Source organism: Schistocerca cancellata, chromosome 1, assembly GCF_023864275.1.
Source record: "Schistocerca cancellata isolate TAMUIC-IGC-003103 chromosome 1, iqSchCanc2.1, whole genome shotgun sequence".
Classification (NCBI taxonomy): domain Eukaryota; kingdom Metazoa; phylum Arthropoda; class Insecta; order Orthoptera; family Acrididae; genus Schistocerca; species Schistocerca cancellata.
This window is the reverse complement of record NC_064626.1, coordinates 205,853,635-205,871,700: the sequence shown is the minus strand read 5'-3', so window position 1 is coordinate 205,871,700 and position 18,066 is coordinate 205,853,635. Positions and strand designations below refer to the sequence as shown.

Below are 18,066 nucleotides of genomic sequence, written 5' to 3'. Positions count from 1 at the left end.
CTGACATCATTGTGCAGTATATCCCATGGGACTACTTCTGTAGACCGTGTGTGATAATATTCATAAAAAGAGTAACGGCAGGTGTGATAAGGCAGATCTCTGAGATACACCCTATATAATGGCATAGCTTTCTGATTATCATGATGGGCATTTCACTTGGTTGTTGATGTCTTTGTATAACATTTTCACTCCATCACAAAAATCTCTGTAGCCCCCATGATCATGGAGGGCTACCATTAACAGCTGGTAGTGAGTTACATAATTGCAGGATTTTTTACGTCTTCTCTTTTTTCTGGGTTTTACATGAGCTTGACTGGAGAAATTGCATCTGTGGTGCAATACCTGTTGATACAGCCACACTGATTGACAATTCAATGATGCCTCAGAGTAAGTGTTCAACAAAGCATTTGAAAACCTGCATCGTATAAAATAGCAGTACGGTAGGACTGGAATGTTCTGTTGGATCACCTCCATTTTTCAATATGAATACTGAGATACCGTATCGACCAGTTTGCTGAGATCTTAGTGGTATTTAAGTATTCTGTTTGCCACACGTCTACTTCCAGCTAAAGTTCTTTTACTATCCACATTACAATAGACAGTCCATCAAGCTGTGGTGCCTTTGACTTCTCCATGCTATTTATGACAGCACATTTTCAGTAGTGAAGCATGCCAACGGCCCAGAGCACACAGACAAAAAGCTGATCAGCACGAATCCTGGTGAGGCATGTTTCTCTATAGAATTGTTAGAAACACTCAGACATGTAACAATGCGGGCCTAGGCAAGAGGACTCGACATAGTAAAGAGGACCACTTGCAGCATTACAGTGGCAAAGCATTACGCCAAGTCATCCCTTGGGCACTGCCACCTGCTTGATGGTCAAGCCTGACTGATTACCAAAACCAGGGACATTTCAGCATGCGACATACATAAAATATGCATTAGCAACACTACAGCAAACCTGCTGCTTTAGTGCATATACATACTGGGTCCCAAGCTGGGCTGGTTAAGTGGCTGAATTGGCGAGCCACTGAGTCTGTGTCCGAAAGCGTCGGTTTCTGCTGTGAAGACACTCAGCTCCATCATCATCTTGACAGTACCAGTTGCCACCAACAAGCTGTCTCCCACTCAATGCGTTGTTTCATCCTGTTGCATCAACCCTGAAGTAGCTCCACCTCCAGCTGAGGATTCTGACTACACAAGGTCACGCCATGCTTGGGCCTTGCTGAGCATGCCAGCTGTCAATGATCAACAACGCTTTGACGCTTGGGTTGAGGTCCACCTTCCAGCCTCGCCAGATGTGGGCTGCAGCTTTTAATAGGAACTGCTAGAGTAGTAAAGGCATTGTACTGCTGCCGAACAACTTCTGACTCATCCCAAGCCACCATTCTACAGTCATTGGCAATGTAAGTAGCAACATGAGAATTATATAACCACTCATGGGGGCACTTGTATCTGTGTACGTCCTCTTTCTGCTACCATGTTTCATCATGTCTGGTATAATTTGCTTGTGGTACTTAGTTAGAACCTATGGGATGAACCAATGAAATAGTTGCATGTACACAATGTAATGTACTATGTCATGTGTCTCCATGTAACAAATCACATGACATGGTATGTTGTGTATGCCAGCAAAGATACAATTACAATGGACAGTGTAAGAACAACACTTGTTTAAGATTTAGAAGGTCATGAGTACCATGGATGTTTACGAGAATGTAGATAGTAGGCAACTGTCAGCATAATTTGTTGCAAATTGTGCTGTTATATGAATTAACGGTTTACTCAGTCCTCTAGGAATTCAGAGTAGTAGATATGTGGTTTGTTGAGAGTGTCTGACAAATGGGTCAATCCATACCAAGTGGTCCAAGAAAAAAATAACTGGTTGCTTGACCATCTCAGAAAAATTTTATATTTGATGGGTGAATTCCCCTATGTTTAGTAGTCACAAAAATATTTTTTTTAAAAATTTATTGTTTATTATTTTGAAATGGCAGCCATATTTGTACCAGGCTGCATGCGTTTTTTCGTATTTGTCAGCATCTACATTTTTTATAACTATTCAGTAGTGAATTGTCCTAAGCCTTTCAGATAAAATGCATTTAGTTCAACACACTCTAGGCTACAAATTAACATCATTATCACTTAGCTGAATGTATTCTTTAATATATTTTTAATAGTTCGAAGTTATCAGCCACAAATTAAAAAAACTCAATTTTTGAACAGTAGTTTTCCAAAAAAAAGATTAATTTCTTAGCTTTAATATTTTTTCTGCTATTACACTACTTTTTATAGAGTATCAATGGTAAGCAGCTTACACTTAAGAAAATACACTATTTAAAAAATGGATTGTTTTTAATTTTTCCATTTTGTGGCCTGCTATATCTTTGTTGGGGGACCAGATAAAAATCTGAAAATTTCACAGTTAATAGACCTTTATGATATCAAACTTGAGTATAAATTTCAACACTGAAATTCAATTGGAAGTTATGGAAAAAATATGACAAAGATGAGTCAAAAATATGTTTTTTAACATCTGCGATATTTGGGCTTAATGAATAAAATATATCAGTTACAGTATATAATTTAATCATATCTATGATTATTTACTTTTTTAATTGAAAATAATCCTATTAATTACATTATGTTGTTCTCTTGTTATTTGTTTTTAGTACGTCGCTCATTCAACATTTGAGAAATTTGTTCACTCAGTTTGGATGTTAGATTATAATTTCGCCCAGTCACAGTTGTAAATTCCATGGGAGACAGCTTCCTTAGTACATTTTTAAGTGGCATCCAAACTTGATGCCTCTCAATTTTTTTTCAAAAGATGTCCTCGGTCCTGGAGGGTGATAAAATACAACATGTACATCTTGGTTTCACCAATACACTACTGTTCATTGTAAACACAAACCATTATGTCTTTATTTTGAAGAACCAGTTGTGCAAGTTTTCCGGACTGATGAAGTTCACTATAAGGCGAAGTTGATGCGATCTTACACTTCAGTAAGTTGTGTGAACGAGGTACAAAATAATGAAAAGATCGAGTGCCTTTAATCTTCTGACAAGTGCTGTACCTTTCCTTCAAGACACTGTCATAGACTTCTTGTATTTCCTCACATTGTACAAAAACACAGGTAATCCCTTTGCTATGTTTTTTACAGAATTCAAACATTTTTTGAGGTTTTATGATTGTCATCGGTCTGCTGCAGACGTGCTTTTGTGACAGCTCGCTTTGTTGTACCCCCGACACCATCACAAGCATTCTTCCCATGGCATGAAGTGAAAATGTGCCATTCTACATCAAACCCAAAATCTTCTTTATGAAAGGAGATGTTAAGAAATTTTTTATATTGACTTGCTGCCCCATCCGAAAAGTAAATAAGTTTTTTTTATGAGGGGTGGTGCTGTTTAATGTAGTTTGTTAATTTTAGTTGAAAAATGTGCACTGTTGTAGTATTGTGTTCAAGGTAGTCACTTATGAGACAAAACCTGTGGCTCATTAGTTTATCTTCATCAGGGTGTATACGCGGACAAGGAAAAAAAATTCCCGGATTTTTCTCAAATATCCCAGTTAAAAATACACTTTCTCCCACGTGAAAACACACTTCTTCCATGTTAAGTGGCAGTATATTTTCCCTCGGAACTGCAAAACTTATCAATCCTTTGAATGGTTACGGTTTTATACAAGGGCGTAGAATTTCCCGGCACTTTAGAAAACAAAATTCAGGGAAAAAGACATGTTTTGGAAATATCTTTGATGTGCAGCAACATGTACTCCGCATATTTTCGTATCACGAAAGTATACATTGGAATTCCACCAAACACCACATGTTACTTTCCAAATAATTGAAATCAAGTTTGCGATGCACGTTTGTAAGCCAGTCATAGCTCATGTCACGTGATCTCGCAAGCTGATGACAGCCGATATTTAGAGCATAGGACATATAATGTCGTCAGCCAACAGCAACATCACTGTTAAGTAGCATGAACACACAAACAGGGAAAGTTAATAGTTTAAATTAATATACATAGTGTTGCTACAAGAAAAGAAAAGCTTTCACATACAACATTGGTCTCTAAGGTTAATAAGCGGCACGAGAAGCTAAGCTTTCGCATATAATGTTGATCTTTTTTGCGCATGTTACACTTTAAGATATATCACACAAATGTGCCAGTAAAATTTTTAATAATGACATAAATGTCTGATCTTCAGGGTTCGAAATGCTTCTAAATGGCTCATCATCAAAGAGTTGATTTTTAAATGAGAGTCATACGCTCTGTGATTTAAGAAATTCATCGTACATTCTCGTACATAGTTTAACTTATGTAAAAGGATATTTACTTTGAAAGTAACGCTTTTCAAACCACCATTCGCAATATTTTCCCGCTACCTGTTAGAAATAGGTTCGTTTCAGCAGTTGCCAGAGAGCGCAGATAAAAGGTGACACCGCGCTTGCGCAGCTACCATGACGTAGGAAGCCTGTATGTACATACGTATAAACATTGAAAGATCATACATTATGTCATAAAAGAAACAAGACATAGAGGATACTCCAAGAGTATCGGAATTTCGTGAACCATACTAAAAGTGCCTACTTGAAGTGCCCATTCATATGTCCAGATTCCCAATGAAGTAGACCTCGAACTGATATTAAGCTTTTCAATGTGGTTTTTGGGATGTAAATTTTCTTGGAGCACAGTACTGTATTATATCATGTTTGGTTCTTTAATACGCCGTAATGCCATACATGCTATAAGATGAAAACGTGCACTTGAAATGCAGCAAACAGTTGAAAGTAGCCTGTACTATGGAGTTAAACATTTCGTTTCAAATACATTGATTGCCTCTGCGGAAAAAGTTAATAAAAATCAAATTTCTTTAGCAAACAGACAAAAATAACTTCATTCGTCTGCAAGGTGATTAACGCTTGACTGTCAGAAATATGGAAATAAAATAAAATCTGAAACTAATAACATATTTTAGACTTCCGTAATTATGTGAATGTATTTTAATTCACTTGATAGCTCCTGGTCACAGATATCCATTTTGTTATCATTTGACGTAAGAGTAAACGAAGAGGAAACAGCAAAATCACTAAATGTAAACACAGGTCACGCGGAGACTACCCACTATAACGCAGACCTCTCTGCGCATCAGCCCCAGATCTATGATGTCTTCTAACCGGGTCAATATTAAAAAAATATGTTCATCTTGTAGCGCACATCTTTCTGAAAAGTCTGAAACCTAAAACATATGTGTTCGAGGAAATGTAAGACATGTTATTTGGTCTTAAGTGTGCCAAAGTGCAGTGCCACGCCTCTTCATATGGCATTCTTCTATCGCACGTCACTGTATTTTGCTCTGTGGAATAGAAACAGTGGAAATTGAAATGTCCTGTGATGCCTCTCCTGCTCCTAGTTGGCCGGATGGACAGCCTGCCCCTCTTAAAAAAAAATTTCGCTATTAATAGCGGGACTATTCGTAATCGGGATAACAAGAACTCTTCAGAAAATTTGCACTCTTTATTGCCTATTAGCTAATAACTTGCTGCTTTGTGTGACATAAAATTAAATACAGGATACATAAAATGAATAAAGACAAGAGACAAACAAGAAACCTCCTAGCATTTTTTTCTCTCTAATCTTGCTACAGCTTTACATGGCGTGCTTTCCTTTCTGCAGAAGAATCTATCACGATTATGTCACAGTTGGTGAAAGAATCTATTACCTCATCAAATCCAGCGTCCGGCCATCCTGATTTAGGTTTTCCGTGATTTCCCTAAATCGCTCCAGGAAAATGCCGGGGATGGTTCCTTTGAAAGGGCATGGCCGACTTCCTGCCCCGTCCTTCTCTAATCCAATGAGACCAGTGACCTCGCTGTCTGGTCTCCTCCCCCAAGCAACCCAACCCAACCCCCAACCTCATCAAAGTTTGTCAAATGTTTTGCTACATGAAAAATCAAAATGTCGTTATCTAATACTGAAAAAACTGTTAATACAAATAATACAACAGACTGGTGTTGTTTCTCGATCTGATTACGTCTATTTTGTCACTGTCTGCTAGATAAAACAAAATATGCCTTTCTCATATTGCGGCAATTTTGTAACACACCCCAAATAAATGAGACTGTTTTGGCACAAAGGGTCATTGTTATAACACGACAGAATATAATTAACGAAGTACCAATATCAAATGCCTATGAGGCCTACTACAAGCAAAAAGCATTATGTTAGGAAATACTCGTAGTTTCACATTTTGTTCATATGTACCAGATTCTCAAGCATGAGATCGAAAAGTAATATTATGAAATTTTAATATACATTTGGAATCGTCTTAATCTTCCATAATTTGTGTGATGTGCCCGTTTCTTCTCCTTCCTCGATCTACAAAACAATCTTGTCATCACCAATTCTGTAATTTGTCAAAATTTGTTCACCGGTTAACTTCACTAACCTTGCCAGAATCACAGGTTTAGTTATCCCGGGATTATTCTCCGGTTAGGCATTGTTACATGTTCGTAGAACACGTTTTCTGCATTACTTCCAGAATATAACTTAAGCGGCTGCTAGCCAGGGACTGTACAACTGGTCCTTACTAGAGTACCCATCTGACCAAAAAATTTCTGTCAAAATTTCATTTTCTTGGATACACCGAGAAGATAATACATAATCTTTCTAACCTGTTATTCCTGTTAGTCGTTTATTTCCATTCTGGTCATCTGAATCTATGGATTTTGCTAGTAATCATAACAAGTCTGATCATTTGCAAGCACAATCAACCACATAACCAGACAGCGATTGGCATTCATCTGTTCGGCTTTACTCCGCTCAGCTCGTATAGCCCCGCCCCCTTTTGTCTGTGGAAAGTTTATTTCTAGATGCGACAAAGACTCTCCTGACAGAGACATCACATACACTATGCACACATTCAAAAATCAATTTATGATTCATTCAGACATCAACTTAAAGTGTGTGCTGGGCGCTTTGTGAAACAAGTTTTATTTCCTGAAGAGTATGAATTTGGTGCCCCCTTTTCTTGGTAGCATCTAGCTGCTTGCTGAGACTGCTTGCACAGCCAACAGCCACATTCCTGTAGCCAGAAGCAAGAGAATCTACTACTCAAACACGACTCAAATGCACATGCGCATGAGCCCGCTCGTAACTGCTAAAACGAATCTAATGTAAACAGTTGTGACTTCACACTCATCGGAGGCAATTTGTTGTTATGAAGCATTGCATAGTCTTCCTAATGCCTTTGGCACATTTTGCACTTGGCAGACGCTAGCAAGAGCACTGTGTGTCGTTGTATATAGCGAATTTCCTTTGCAATTTAAGTCATTTTCCTTTTTTTGTCTCGTTTATGTTTTATTGTTGAAGTATTATTCTGCAGTAGCGGGATACAGTAATATCCTTCATCAGAGTATCGGTTCTTACCAGTCAAAATTAGAAAAATTTAACAGAAAATTAAAAAATGAACAATCCCAGAAATTCTATAAAATTTCCGGGTTTTTCCCGGTTTTCTCCCAGATGAAAAAATTTCCGGGTTTTTCCCAGATGAAAAAATTCCTGGGTTTTTCCCAGATCTCCCAGGTCGTATACACCCTGCTTCATCTTTGTAATAGAATACAAATGTGTTATATCCTAGCCAGTAATGCCAACCGAGCCCGCTGCCAAAAGGTTGGCAGCATCAAAGTCCGGACGCCGTCTGCATAAGCAGCGCCAGCGATACAGGAAATCGCCGCAAGTCTGCGCGCGCCACCGCTGGCTTCTGGCTTCTTAAGCGCTGGAGTCGTGAGCACTAGGACAGTTCTGTATTCGCCGCTCAGTTGTATACTCGCCACCGATTTGTGTACTTGCTAGTCAGATGTGTGCTCATCGCAGCAGAGTTGTTGTTTGTCGTCAGCCGACGCTGACCTAGCCGCTCCGACTCGAACTAGACAGATTTCTGTAGACACGGAGTTCACTACTGTGTTTCTGTATCTTCGTTAATAAAGATAAGTACTGACTTCTATTTAATCAGAGTGTTTGGGTTTTCATCTTTCTGTTCACTGTTCCAGCAGACCGGTCGGCCCGCTATTAAAAGTGTGGCGGTGATTTCGTAAGCCGTTTCTACAGCAAAGTGTTTGTCGCTACGAACGCCGCCACAAAAAAATGGATGAACCGTGGCCTGTTTGTTTACCCAGTGGTGCCCTTGTACTTCATCTAGAACAACAAAGGAATAATTTTCCGAAAAGTCAGGTAGAACTAAGCATTCATCAGCTGCCAAGGTTTGCTTTTTGTCTTTCAAAAATTTACTTTGAGCTTTTCCAATAAAATGATGCATTTTCAGATTTTCAAGGTTAGCCACCAACACTTCAAAAAACTCTTCTCGTGATTTTATGACTGTCACCAGTTCAGTTCTGTCTTGTGTCACTCATTGTTTGCATTTTATATTGTCAGGCATCAAATCGTCTTCTTCGGATTATTCAAACATGTCAAGTTAAGGCTTGTTTGCCTGGACAATCTTCACATTTTCTCTTGATCATACAATCATAACTGTCAATATTGCATACCATAACTTCCAAAAGGTCTTTATAGTCAACTCTAATATTGGCCCTATCTATCAACTTTACGTTCTGATGATACAAACAAACACAAACATTATGGGAGCCAGATGCCGTTGCGCCAATACACCATCTTGGTCTCAACTCGCAAAACATTGATCTTCCAATTTTAATGTCAGGATTTTCTTTTTTAAATTCAGTGAATAGTTAATTTAAATTACACAACATTTACCTTTTTTGTCTTTGAATCTTAGAACCGTTTCTTTCACAGAAACACAGTCTTTTTAGTCAGACATCAAACGGCTGTTATTGTCATCGTCATAACACTTAATAATTTTACTGATTGTGTTTTCATCTACTTTTCTTTTGTGATGCTGGTAAAATTCGCTGTTATTTTACTAATTGCCTTGTTAACTTAACAAGACGTTCTGACTCATTAAATTCATCACTAAATTTTGTTCGACTCCAAGAATTCGACATTAAACTGATAATCTTAATTTTATCCTCTTTTTTTGAAGTACTGCATTTAGTTTTTCTATCAAATCATCATATTCAGTTGGTGAAGTTTTAGAGCTTCCATCTGTTTTGGTACAAATTGGATTTTGAAATGAAACTTCCAAATTCTTTTTGACTGTAGCTGCCACTTTCTCAATTTTTGTATTCAAGGCACTTGGCCTTTTATCTTGACTTAGTTTTGTAATTTTACTAGCAGGCGATATACCCAGGATTTCACAAGCTGTATCTACTTTTTTAATGGTTGCTGATGTTGTTGTTGTTGTGGTCTTCAGTCCTGAGACTGGTTTGATGCAGCTCTCCATGCTACTCTATCCTGTGCAAGCTTCTTCATCTCCCAGTATCTACTGCAACCTACATCCTTCTGAATCTGCTTAGTGTAGTCATCTCTTGGTCTCCCTCTACGATTTTTACCCTCCACACTGCCCTCCAATGCTAAATTTGTGATCCCTTGATGCCTCAAAACATGTCCTACCAACCGATCCCTTCTTCTGATAAGTCACAAAATTCTTTATTTGAGGTATCACTATAATTTCTCTTGTGAATTACAAATATCTTAGAATAACATGTTGGACACAATGATTTTCCTGGTATGAGATTGACAAAAGGGCTTTCATTTTTAGAATAATGATCAAATGTTATTTCTCGCAGACCTTTTGTTACAGTTTTCCTCCGCCACATACCGTTGGGTGGCTTTCGGAGTATAAATGTAGATGTAGATGTAGATGTAGATGTTTCTCAAAAATGTCCATGCAAGACTAACCAAAAAGGTGATGAAATTTTTTTAAGTATTTCATTTCATGGTACTTGCACGCTGATTTGACCTCTGGGCTGACACGTAAGTAAAACAACACTTTTTCATCGTCACTGTAACTTTTGATTAAAGTAATGCCTTTAGGATACACTCCATACACATTTTTATGACACAACAGAACAATGAGACACCATTTTTCAACTACACACTCCAAGAACTTCTAGCTAAATACGTGTGAGTAGACAATTGTTGGTGTAAGGGGGAAGACAACAATCAGACTTGTATAGGCTTGGAGATACAATTGTTAGCCTGCTGAAAAATTACCACAGCACTGTTTTGACAAATAATCATTAGCTAGCGTAATGTGGTATGTTACATTATGCATTTGGTATAATTTATTTGATTAACCTACCAGATATCACAGACGTTAAAAAATGTATTTTTGTCTCGTGTTTGTAATCTATTTTCCATAACTTGTTATTGAATCTCAAAGTTGAAATTTATACTCTAGTTTGATATCATAAAGGTCTATTAACTGTGAAATTTTCAGATTTTTATCTGGTCCCCCAACAAAGATATTGCAGGCCACAAAATGGAAAAATTAAAAACAATCCTTTTTTTTTCAATAGTGTATTTTTTTAAGTGTAAGCTGCTTACCATTGATACTCTATAAAAAGTAACTATACTATACAGTGTAATAGCAGAAAAAATATTAAAGCTAAGAAATTAATCTTTCTTTGGAAAACTACTGTACAAAAATTGAGTTTTTTTAATTTGTGGCTGATAACTTTGAACTATTAAAATATATTAAAGAATACATTCAGCTAAGTGATAATGATGTTAATTTGTAGCCCAGAGTGTGTTGAACTAAATGCATTTTATCTGAAAGGCTTAGGACAATCCACTACTGAATAATTATTAAAAATTTAGATGCTGGCAAATACGAAAAAACGTATACAGCCTGGTACAAATATGGCCGCCATTTAAAAATAATAAACAATAAATTTAAAAAAAAATATTTTTGTGACTACTAAACATTGGGGAATTCACTCAGCAAATATAAAATTTTTCTGAGATGGTCAAGCAACCAGTGCTGGACCACTTTGTATGGATTGACCCACATCTGTGAAGATTTTCTCTTACTTTCCATTTCTGTGCCATGCTCCTTTTGCTTATTCTATTCTCTAGTGAGCTAGTTATAAACTGTGTAACAATACTAATGAAGTAAATCATATATCAGTATCACAACTTTATCCTATGGTTTGCGTCTTTTGTCTTTCCATCATGTGATGCTGCCTCAAAGTAGAGTAGGACAGCACTGAGATACCACAGATGCAAGATACATCATTTGCCATGACCAAGTCTGCTATACCACTCCTTGTCTGTCAAAATTCAGCCAGCATAATAGAAGAGGATTTACCGAAGATAACTGTCAGAATCAGTGTAAGGCATACTGCTTGAACATACTGGGTATTAGGCAATTGTGATGGGGGGAAAGTATTAAGGTGTATTATACAGTTGAATTAAGGGACCCAGGTTGTAGCTGGTACGGCGGCTGTGGTTAAATAAATATGACAGTAGTATTGTAGATCTCACATAGCACAATATGCTGGACAGGTCTCTTGGCGATGAGAGGTGAAGTTTAGAGTTTAAGCGATGGTTCTACAGATATTGTGATCAGAAATGCAACTGTACTGACTTTAATGTGGGTTTCTTTCTGTAACAGTTCATGTTGAGTTGTTCTTTGCAAACTTGAGTGCTTGTTTCAAGCTGTAGTAATAAGGCATCACAGGCTACCACTATCATGTCTCCACCTTGGGCATGGGATAATCACATTTGTGAGGATGAGTGGAACATTGTTGAGCTAGGCTTCAAGTCAAGGACAATATTACTGGAAAAGAGTGGGTACATGGTTTTGATAGAGAGTGTACCAATGTAGGATACCTCCCGGATTCCCATAAACCCCTACTCCGACAAGACAGTTTGACAGACACTCCGCAGGGGCAAGTAGACATATACTGTAAGTGTGTTGCACACTCCTCAGTGAGACAGCACGGAGAATGTAGTGGGAAGCAGTAGGGAAAATACATAGAAGTGGACTTAAGCATGTATAATATGAACAAAAGTAAAAAAGTGATAACACGTGTCAGCTAACCCAGTAACTGTTAGAACATTTAGTGCTAGTTTCAAGGGACAGCTAGAGACTGAAACCTTATACAATGTGAAAATATTTTAAGTGTATCTGGTTATCTATTTCAGCTACTGATGTATTACAAAAGAATTCTTAAGGATGTTGTGAGCCAAAGACTAACAGAATGCATCCAAAATGAACTATAAAGAATCAATTAGTTCCAGGTATAGTACCAAAGAGAATGCGGAGGCACAAATTCTTTGACGTGGGGAGGGCTGCAATGGTGCAGGCCTAAGCGAGAGGGCTCGATGCCATAAAGAAAGCCACTTGCAGCAATACAGTGGCACATCACTGTGCCACAGCAGCCACTGGGCAATGCCACCTGCCTGACAGTCAGTGCCTGGCTAATTACTGAAACTATGGACACTTTGGCACACAGCATACTTAACATCTGCAGCATCGATACCACAAAAACCTGCTATGGTGCTTATAAATAGTGGCTGTTTGGCCTGGCAGGTTGTCGATTGAACCAGCAAGTCATCGAGTCTGCATTCATCAGTGTCAGCTTCCATTGTGAGGTCGTTCTACTTCATCCTCTCGACAGGACCACTGCCAGCAGCCCGATGCACCAAAGGTTGAACTGAAGCCTTCTGGGCCTCTGAGCAACTGGGCCACCTGTCAGTGGATCACCGCTAACCAGGTGGCTCATACTTAGCAAGCCGTGTCAGCATGCTGCGTCAGCCCTAATGTAGCTTGGTCACCAGCCAGGGATGTTGACTACATGAGGTAACATCGTGCCTGAGCAAAGCTGAGTGTTGTACTTGCCAGTGACCGACAACAACGCTTCGCTGCTGGGTCAACGGATCGAGGCCCACCTTGTAATGCTGCCAGATGTCACCTTTAGCTTTTAAACCAACTACTGGGGTAATAAAGTGAATGCACTTTCTTCGTCTGGCTCGCCTCGACTTACTGTCCCCCAGCAGAACACATCCAACACTCTACAGAAAGAAAACAATATTCCTAACTTTCAGGACTATTCATCTGTTCCTCATGAAAGGTTGTTAGGGATGACAGGTCATAAAACCAAAGGTTAAGAAGTGCATACCTACTGCATAGCAGAAGGGAGGCACAGATGAATGAAAAAGTGTTGGAGAGATTAGGAGACAAAATACAGTAAATTAGTAAACATTGTACATAAACCAACACTGTCTGAATCACAACTTCTTTTATTACTGACTACAGTTTTAATCTGCACTGCATATCAATTCAGGTCTGGCACTATAAAGTACACTTTGTCAGTGGCAGTACAGACTGAAACCGAAACTCAGTAATAAAGGAGCTGTGATCCAGATAGTGATTGTTTAGTTATTATAACAAAGAGGTCAAAGTTTGTAGATACAACATCAATTATATATATAGTAAGCAGCATGCCAGTTTCGGATCAAAGGTGACAGAAGGGATAGTGTAAGAAGTGAAGTAAGCATAAAAGCAGAAGACAAAATGAAAAGCAGAAATAACAATGCTATCAAGAAACAAAAGAAAAGGGTAAAGGAGAGAAACAGAAAACTGAAAATAAATTCATAACGAAGAAATCAATAGTGATAACCATATCACAATGGGGTGTGGGGATGGCTAATGGAGATTCAAGTCCAATAGCTGTAGGATGACAGGGTAAGAAGATATGTTGGAAAGCAGGTTCATGGGAACTCGTGTTAGACAAAAGAATGGTCCATGTGCTTTAGCAGGCACACAGGTCTTTTATGTCAAATCATAAAGAATGTCCAGTAAATGGATTGTGCATAACCCCAAGACAGAACGACCTTCTGCATTTATGTATGTATCCGATCAGTTGTTTGAACACTGCTTCTTACCACCCTATGATAATTTTACACTTTGAACTGATTTAGAACTTTTACATCCTCATTTATTCATGCCTGTACCCCTTTTGCCACCTGGTCACTTGCACACAAGCACGTGAGCACACCTGTGCTGGCTAGATGCACAATGCCAGGATTCCTCTTCAGCAGGTGGACAGAGGTGGGGTGGGTATAGGAAGGGAGAGATGGGTGGTAGGAAGAGGAGTTGGAGTGAGTAGTTAGTGGCTTGGAGGGAGGCTGCCGGATTGCTAGCTGGGAAAGCAGGTGGGAGGGTGGCAAGTGAACAGCCTAGCCATGTGATGCACGTGTGTCAGAGCCAGTTCGCAGCAGTTCCTGGTGATGGTGACGTGGAAGCATGAAATGGGAGGGGATGATAGGACAGATAAAGGGGAAACAGTTGGGTGGACACTGGGTTACCTGAGACTGAGATCACCAGGGTTACAGAAGCAAAGGATGTTTTGTAAGGATAATTCCCACCTCCATAGTTCAGAGAAGCTGGTGGTGGAGGGAAGCATCCAGATGGCTATGTTTGTGGTAGCCATTGAAATTGAGCACACTGAGCTCAGCTGTACGTTGCCCCTCCATGTGGTCAACTCTGTTCTTGGCGACAGTTTGGTGGTGGCCATTCATTCTAATGGACAACTGGTTTTTTGCCATACTGATATGACAAGTTAAGTCCCATAGTTCTCAGAGCCATTTGATATGAAAAGTTGTGCAGTGACTGCAGCATAGATGGTATTTGACACAGCTGCTTTCACATGTGGGCCCCTACCTCTGATGAGGTAGGATAAGCCTGTGACAGGACTGGAGGAGGAAGTGCTGGATGGTTGGATTGGTCAGGTCTTGCACCTGGGTCTTCCACAGAGACGTGTTCCCTGTGGCAAGGGATTGGGAGTGAGAGTGGTGTAGGGATGGACTAGGGTGTTGTGCAGGTTGAGTGGGCGACAGAACACCCCTTTAGGAGAGGTGGGAATATCTTGTGTAGGATGGCTCTCATTTCAGAGCTTTCCTACAAGAATTTCATTTTTAGATGCATTTAGTCCCTGCAAAGTTTATTTTTTATTTGCTTCTTCTGGAGGAATCTGTTTAGGGCATAATCTTGTTGTTCTCAAAAGATTCTACTAATATATGACCTCTATCATTCAGCCTACTTGCATTACAGTCCCAGAATAATGTGAGATTTGGTGACATCGATCAGTTTCCACAATCCTTTATGGAGGTCTTTTATCTCACCTCAGAAAGTGAGCATCTTGGTGTACTTGAATGATTTCCATTTACTTCTTATTCCGTTTTAATTATTTTTTAGGTTACCAACAATTGCAAGATGTAAATGCCTGAATTGGATATCAGGATCTATAATGAGTTCTTAATCCTGACCAAAATGTAATTCAGTGATCTCCACCAGTTACTTACATGGGTCAACTTATGCAGTACACACAAGGCATAAATGGTAACTGTTCATAACCTACCGCAGTAGTGTACGGCAAATCAAAAGAACAATCTGATATATGATATTGGTGGTCTATTAAGCCAGCTAAGGCATGCATTCACAAATTGTAAAACTGACTTTTGTGTAAATGTTACTTTACAATTTTGTGAATTTTAAAGGTGTAAAATTTTAAACAATTTCATCATTTTGTTTCTTTGGCCTTTTCATGACAAGATGAGTGTGTTTCTAAGGGTTAAGTTTTGATCAAACTGGAAATGTAATTAGTTTTTGAATAGCATGTTCAAAAGTTTTTTTTCATTTCATTATCCACACAGGAAATGTTAACTTATTAATGCTGGCCAACGCTAGTGGCACAAGAGACTAAGAGGATATCAAAAATCTATCACTGCGCACGTGCATTCTAGCTTCAGTGGCTTTGTAGGGCAATTTGAGGTTGTTTCTCACCTTGATAAACCACAAGTTTTATATCAAATTGTTCATTTCAACTTCCACAATGCACTATCACGCGTTGTAGTCAGTTATCATTTACATCCTATATGTGATAGATTATTATGACAAACTAAATGTTACAATATGGGGTAACAGTGTAGAGATATGGATCCAGCACAGTGAAAGCCTCTTAAGAATCATGCTGTATGTGAAACAAACAAAATAACATGAATACATTAGTAAAGCCAAGAGCTACTTGAAGAATGTGGAGCAGAAAACAGAGGCAAATATGCAGCACTAGCAAACAATAATAAATGTTTCCAGAATAAAATTTTCATTCTGCAGCAGAGTACACACTGATATGAAACTACCCGGCAGATTAAAACTGCGTGCAAAACCGAGACTCGAACTTGGGACCTTTGCCTTTTGCAGGCAGGTGCTCTACCGACTGAGCTACCCAAGCATGACTCACGATCCATCCTCACAGTTTTACTCTGCCAGCAAGTTACAACAATATATGCATCATGTTCACAATAAATGGACAGCACTAATTTGCTATGAGAAAAACATAATGTAGACAGTCCATGGATATGTAAATTACACAGAATGCAATACTCCAAATTTAATAAACAAACTGTAGACATACCGTGAACTCGTATACACATATTTTTCCATTACTTGTGCCACAGTAAATAAAGGATGAGTCTAGAAGTGTACAGTACACTGATCCACTCATATTGAGACTCACAGTTCTCATTAAGAGACCTGAAATAAAATTGAAACATATCACTTATGCTGTAGTGTGTAAAATATTTTAATAGAAGGGACGAGTTTGTCTACAATGTGAGAAAAGATAGACTGGACTTACTGTAAAGAAGACACGTTAAGTTGGTGACAGACACAACTCAAAGGCATTTACACAAAGCTTTCTGCCACAGCATTTATCAGCAAAAGAGAAACAGAGAAACAACCCACCATTCATACACACAAACAAGAACACCTCATGCACATATGACCACCATCTCCAACAGCTAAAGTCAGACTCTATAAGTGTCTTTTAATGTGCCTGTATGCAGCTTAATGTGTCTTCTTTACGGTAAATAGCCAAACTATCTTTTCCCACATTGTTGACATTCCTCCATTGATATTCCACTGTTTGGAGGGGTTTGTCTGTCATACATAAGGGATTTTGAACACCATCTGGTAGACATATCTGCATAAAACAGAAGTCAATATTTAAACTTATCTAACTGCTAAATTTTTTTTAGAAAAGCAATGAAATCTCTATATTCTCAAATTTATGTGTAGAAATTAAACCTTAAGTTGTTGTTTAATTTATTATTTGTTGTGCTGCTGGTTTCAGTCGAAGGGAATTATCCAACACAAACTTTTGCTGACAGCAAGAGTTACATCAAAAAACACAATGTCAAAAATATAATACTGAAAAATAATGCAACAACAAAGAAAACAAACATCAACCCACTACGTAAAAAGGGAGACAAACAAAAGTCAACAATTACGGAGGAGCATCACATCTACCAGTGACATACAAAATACTGTCGCAGAAGAAGCTGAGTAGCACCGTGATGTAGTGGTTATGATACTAAACTGTTGCATGGAGGGTCGTGAGTTCAAAACTCCCCTGGACTATACAATTTTAATTTCTATATTCAGTTTGAGTACATTCTAGAAGTATCTACAAATGTCAAGAATCATTGTACTGGAATGTTCTGTAGCTGTATATATACTGTATGTGTTCTGGCCCAAGGCAGTTCTCTACGCACTCTTGTATGTGCAAGTGCTGAATAAAGTGAAGTTAGTGTTCGTCATTCATCTAATTACACCTTCTTCTATGTGACATTATTCTGGTGGAGACACTCGGTATTGGAACTTGTGATTGCGCACATTATTGACGACACAGTTGCTCCCATCAGGCCATGACAGAGCTGCCATTTACGTGGCAAGAAACCTGAGTTCAAGCCATATTCAACAGATTGCAATCTACCAAAGACAGAAGAAGAAGACGACGTTACGATGACAGCAACTGTGGGCCACCACATGAGACATCCTTCTGGGTTCTCTGGTGACAATGGCCAAGATCCAAACGAGTGGCAGAAGGTATATGAGCATATAGCCAAATTTAACAAATGGGATGACACCCAGTGTTTGGCTAACACATTTTTCTACTTGGAGGGCACTGCCAAGCAATGGTATGAGAACAATGAGGAGAAGTTCACAAGCTGGGAAGTATTCCATGCGGAACTTCACAAGTATTTCGGCAACACACGGCGACAGAAGTGCAAGGCTGAAGATAAATTAAAGTGCAGGGATCAGCGTCCAGGAGAAACTACAGCATCCTACATTC

The 18,066-nt window shown here is 38.8% G+C and overlaps 1 protein-coding gene across 1 annotated transcript in view; it reads right to left on the bottom strand.

The window, feature by feature from the left end:
• LOC126164190 (uncharacterized) overlaps positions 1–18,066 on the bottom strand; it is a 153,520-nt gene that overhangs the window by 19,187 nt on the left and 116,267 nt on the right. The window contains exon 10 of the mRNA XM_049920223.1: positions 16,348–16,466. Coding sequence (XP_049776180.1) covers positions 16,348–16,466 — 119 coding nt within the window. The remainder of the gene's footprint in view (positions 1–16,347; positions 16,467–18,066) is intronic.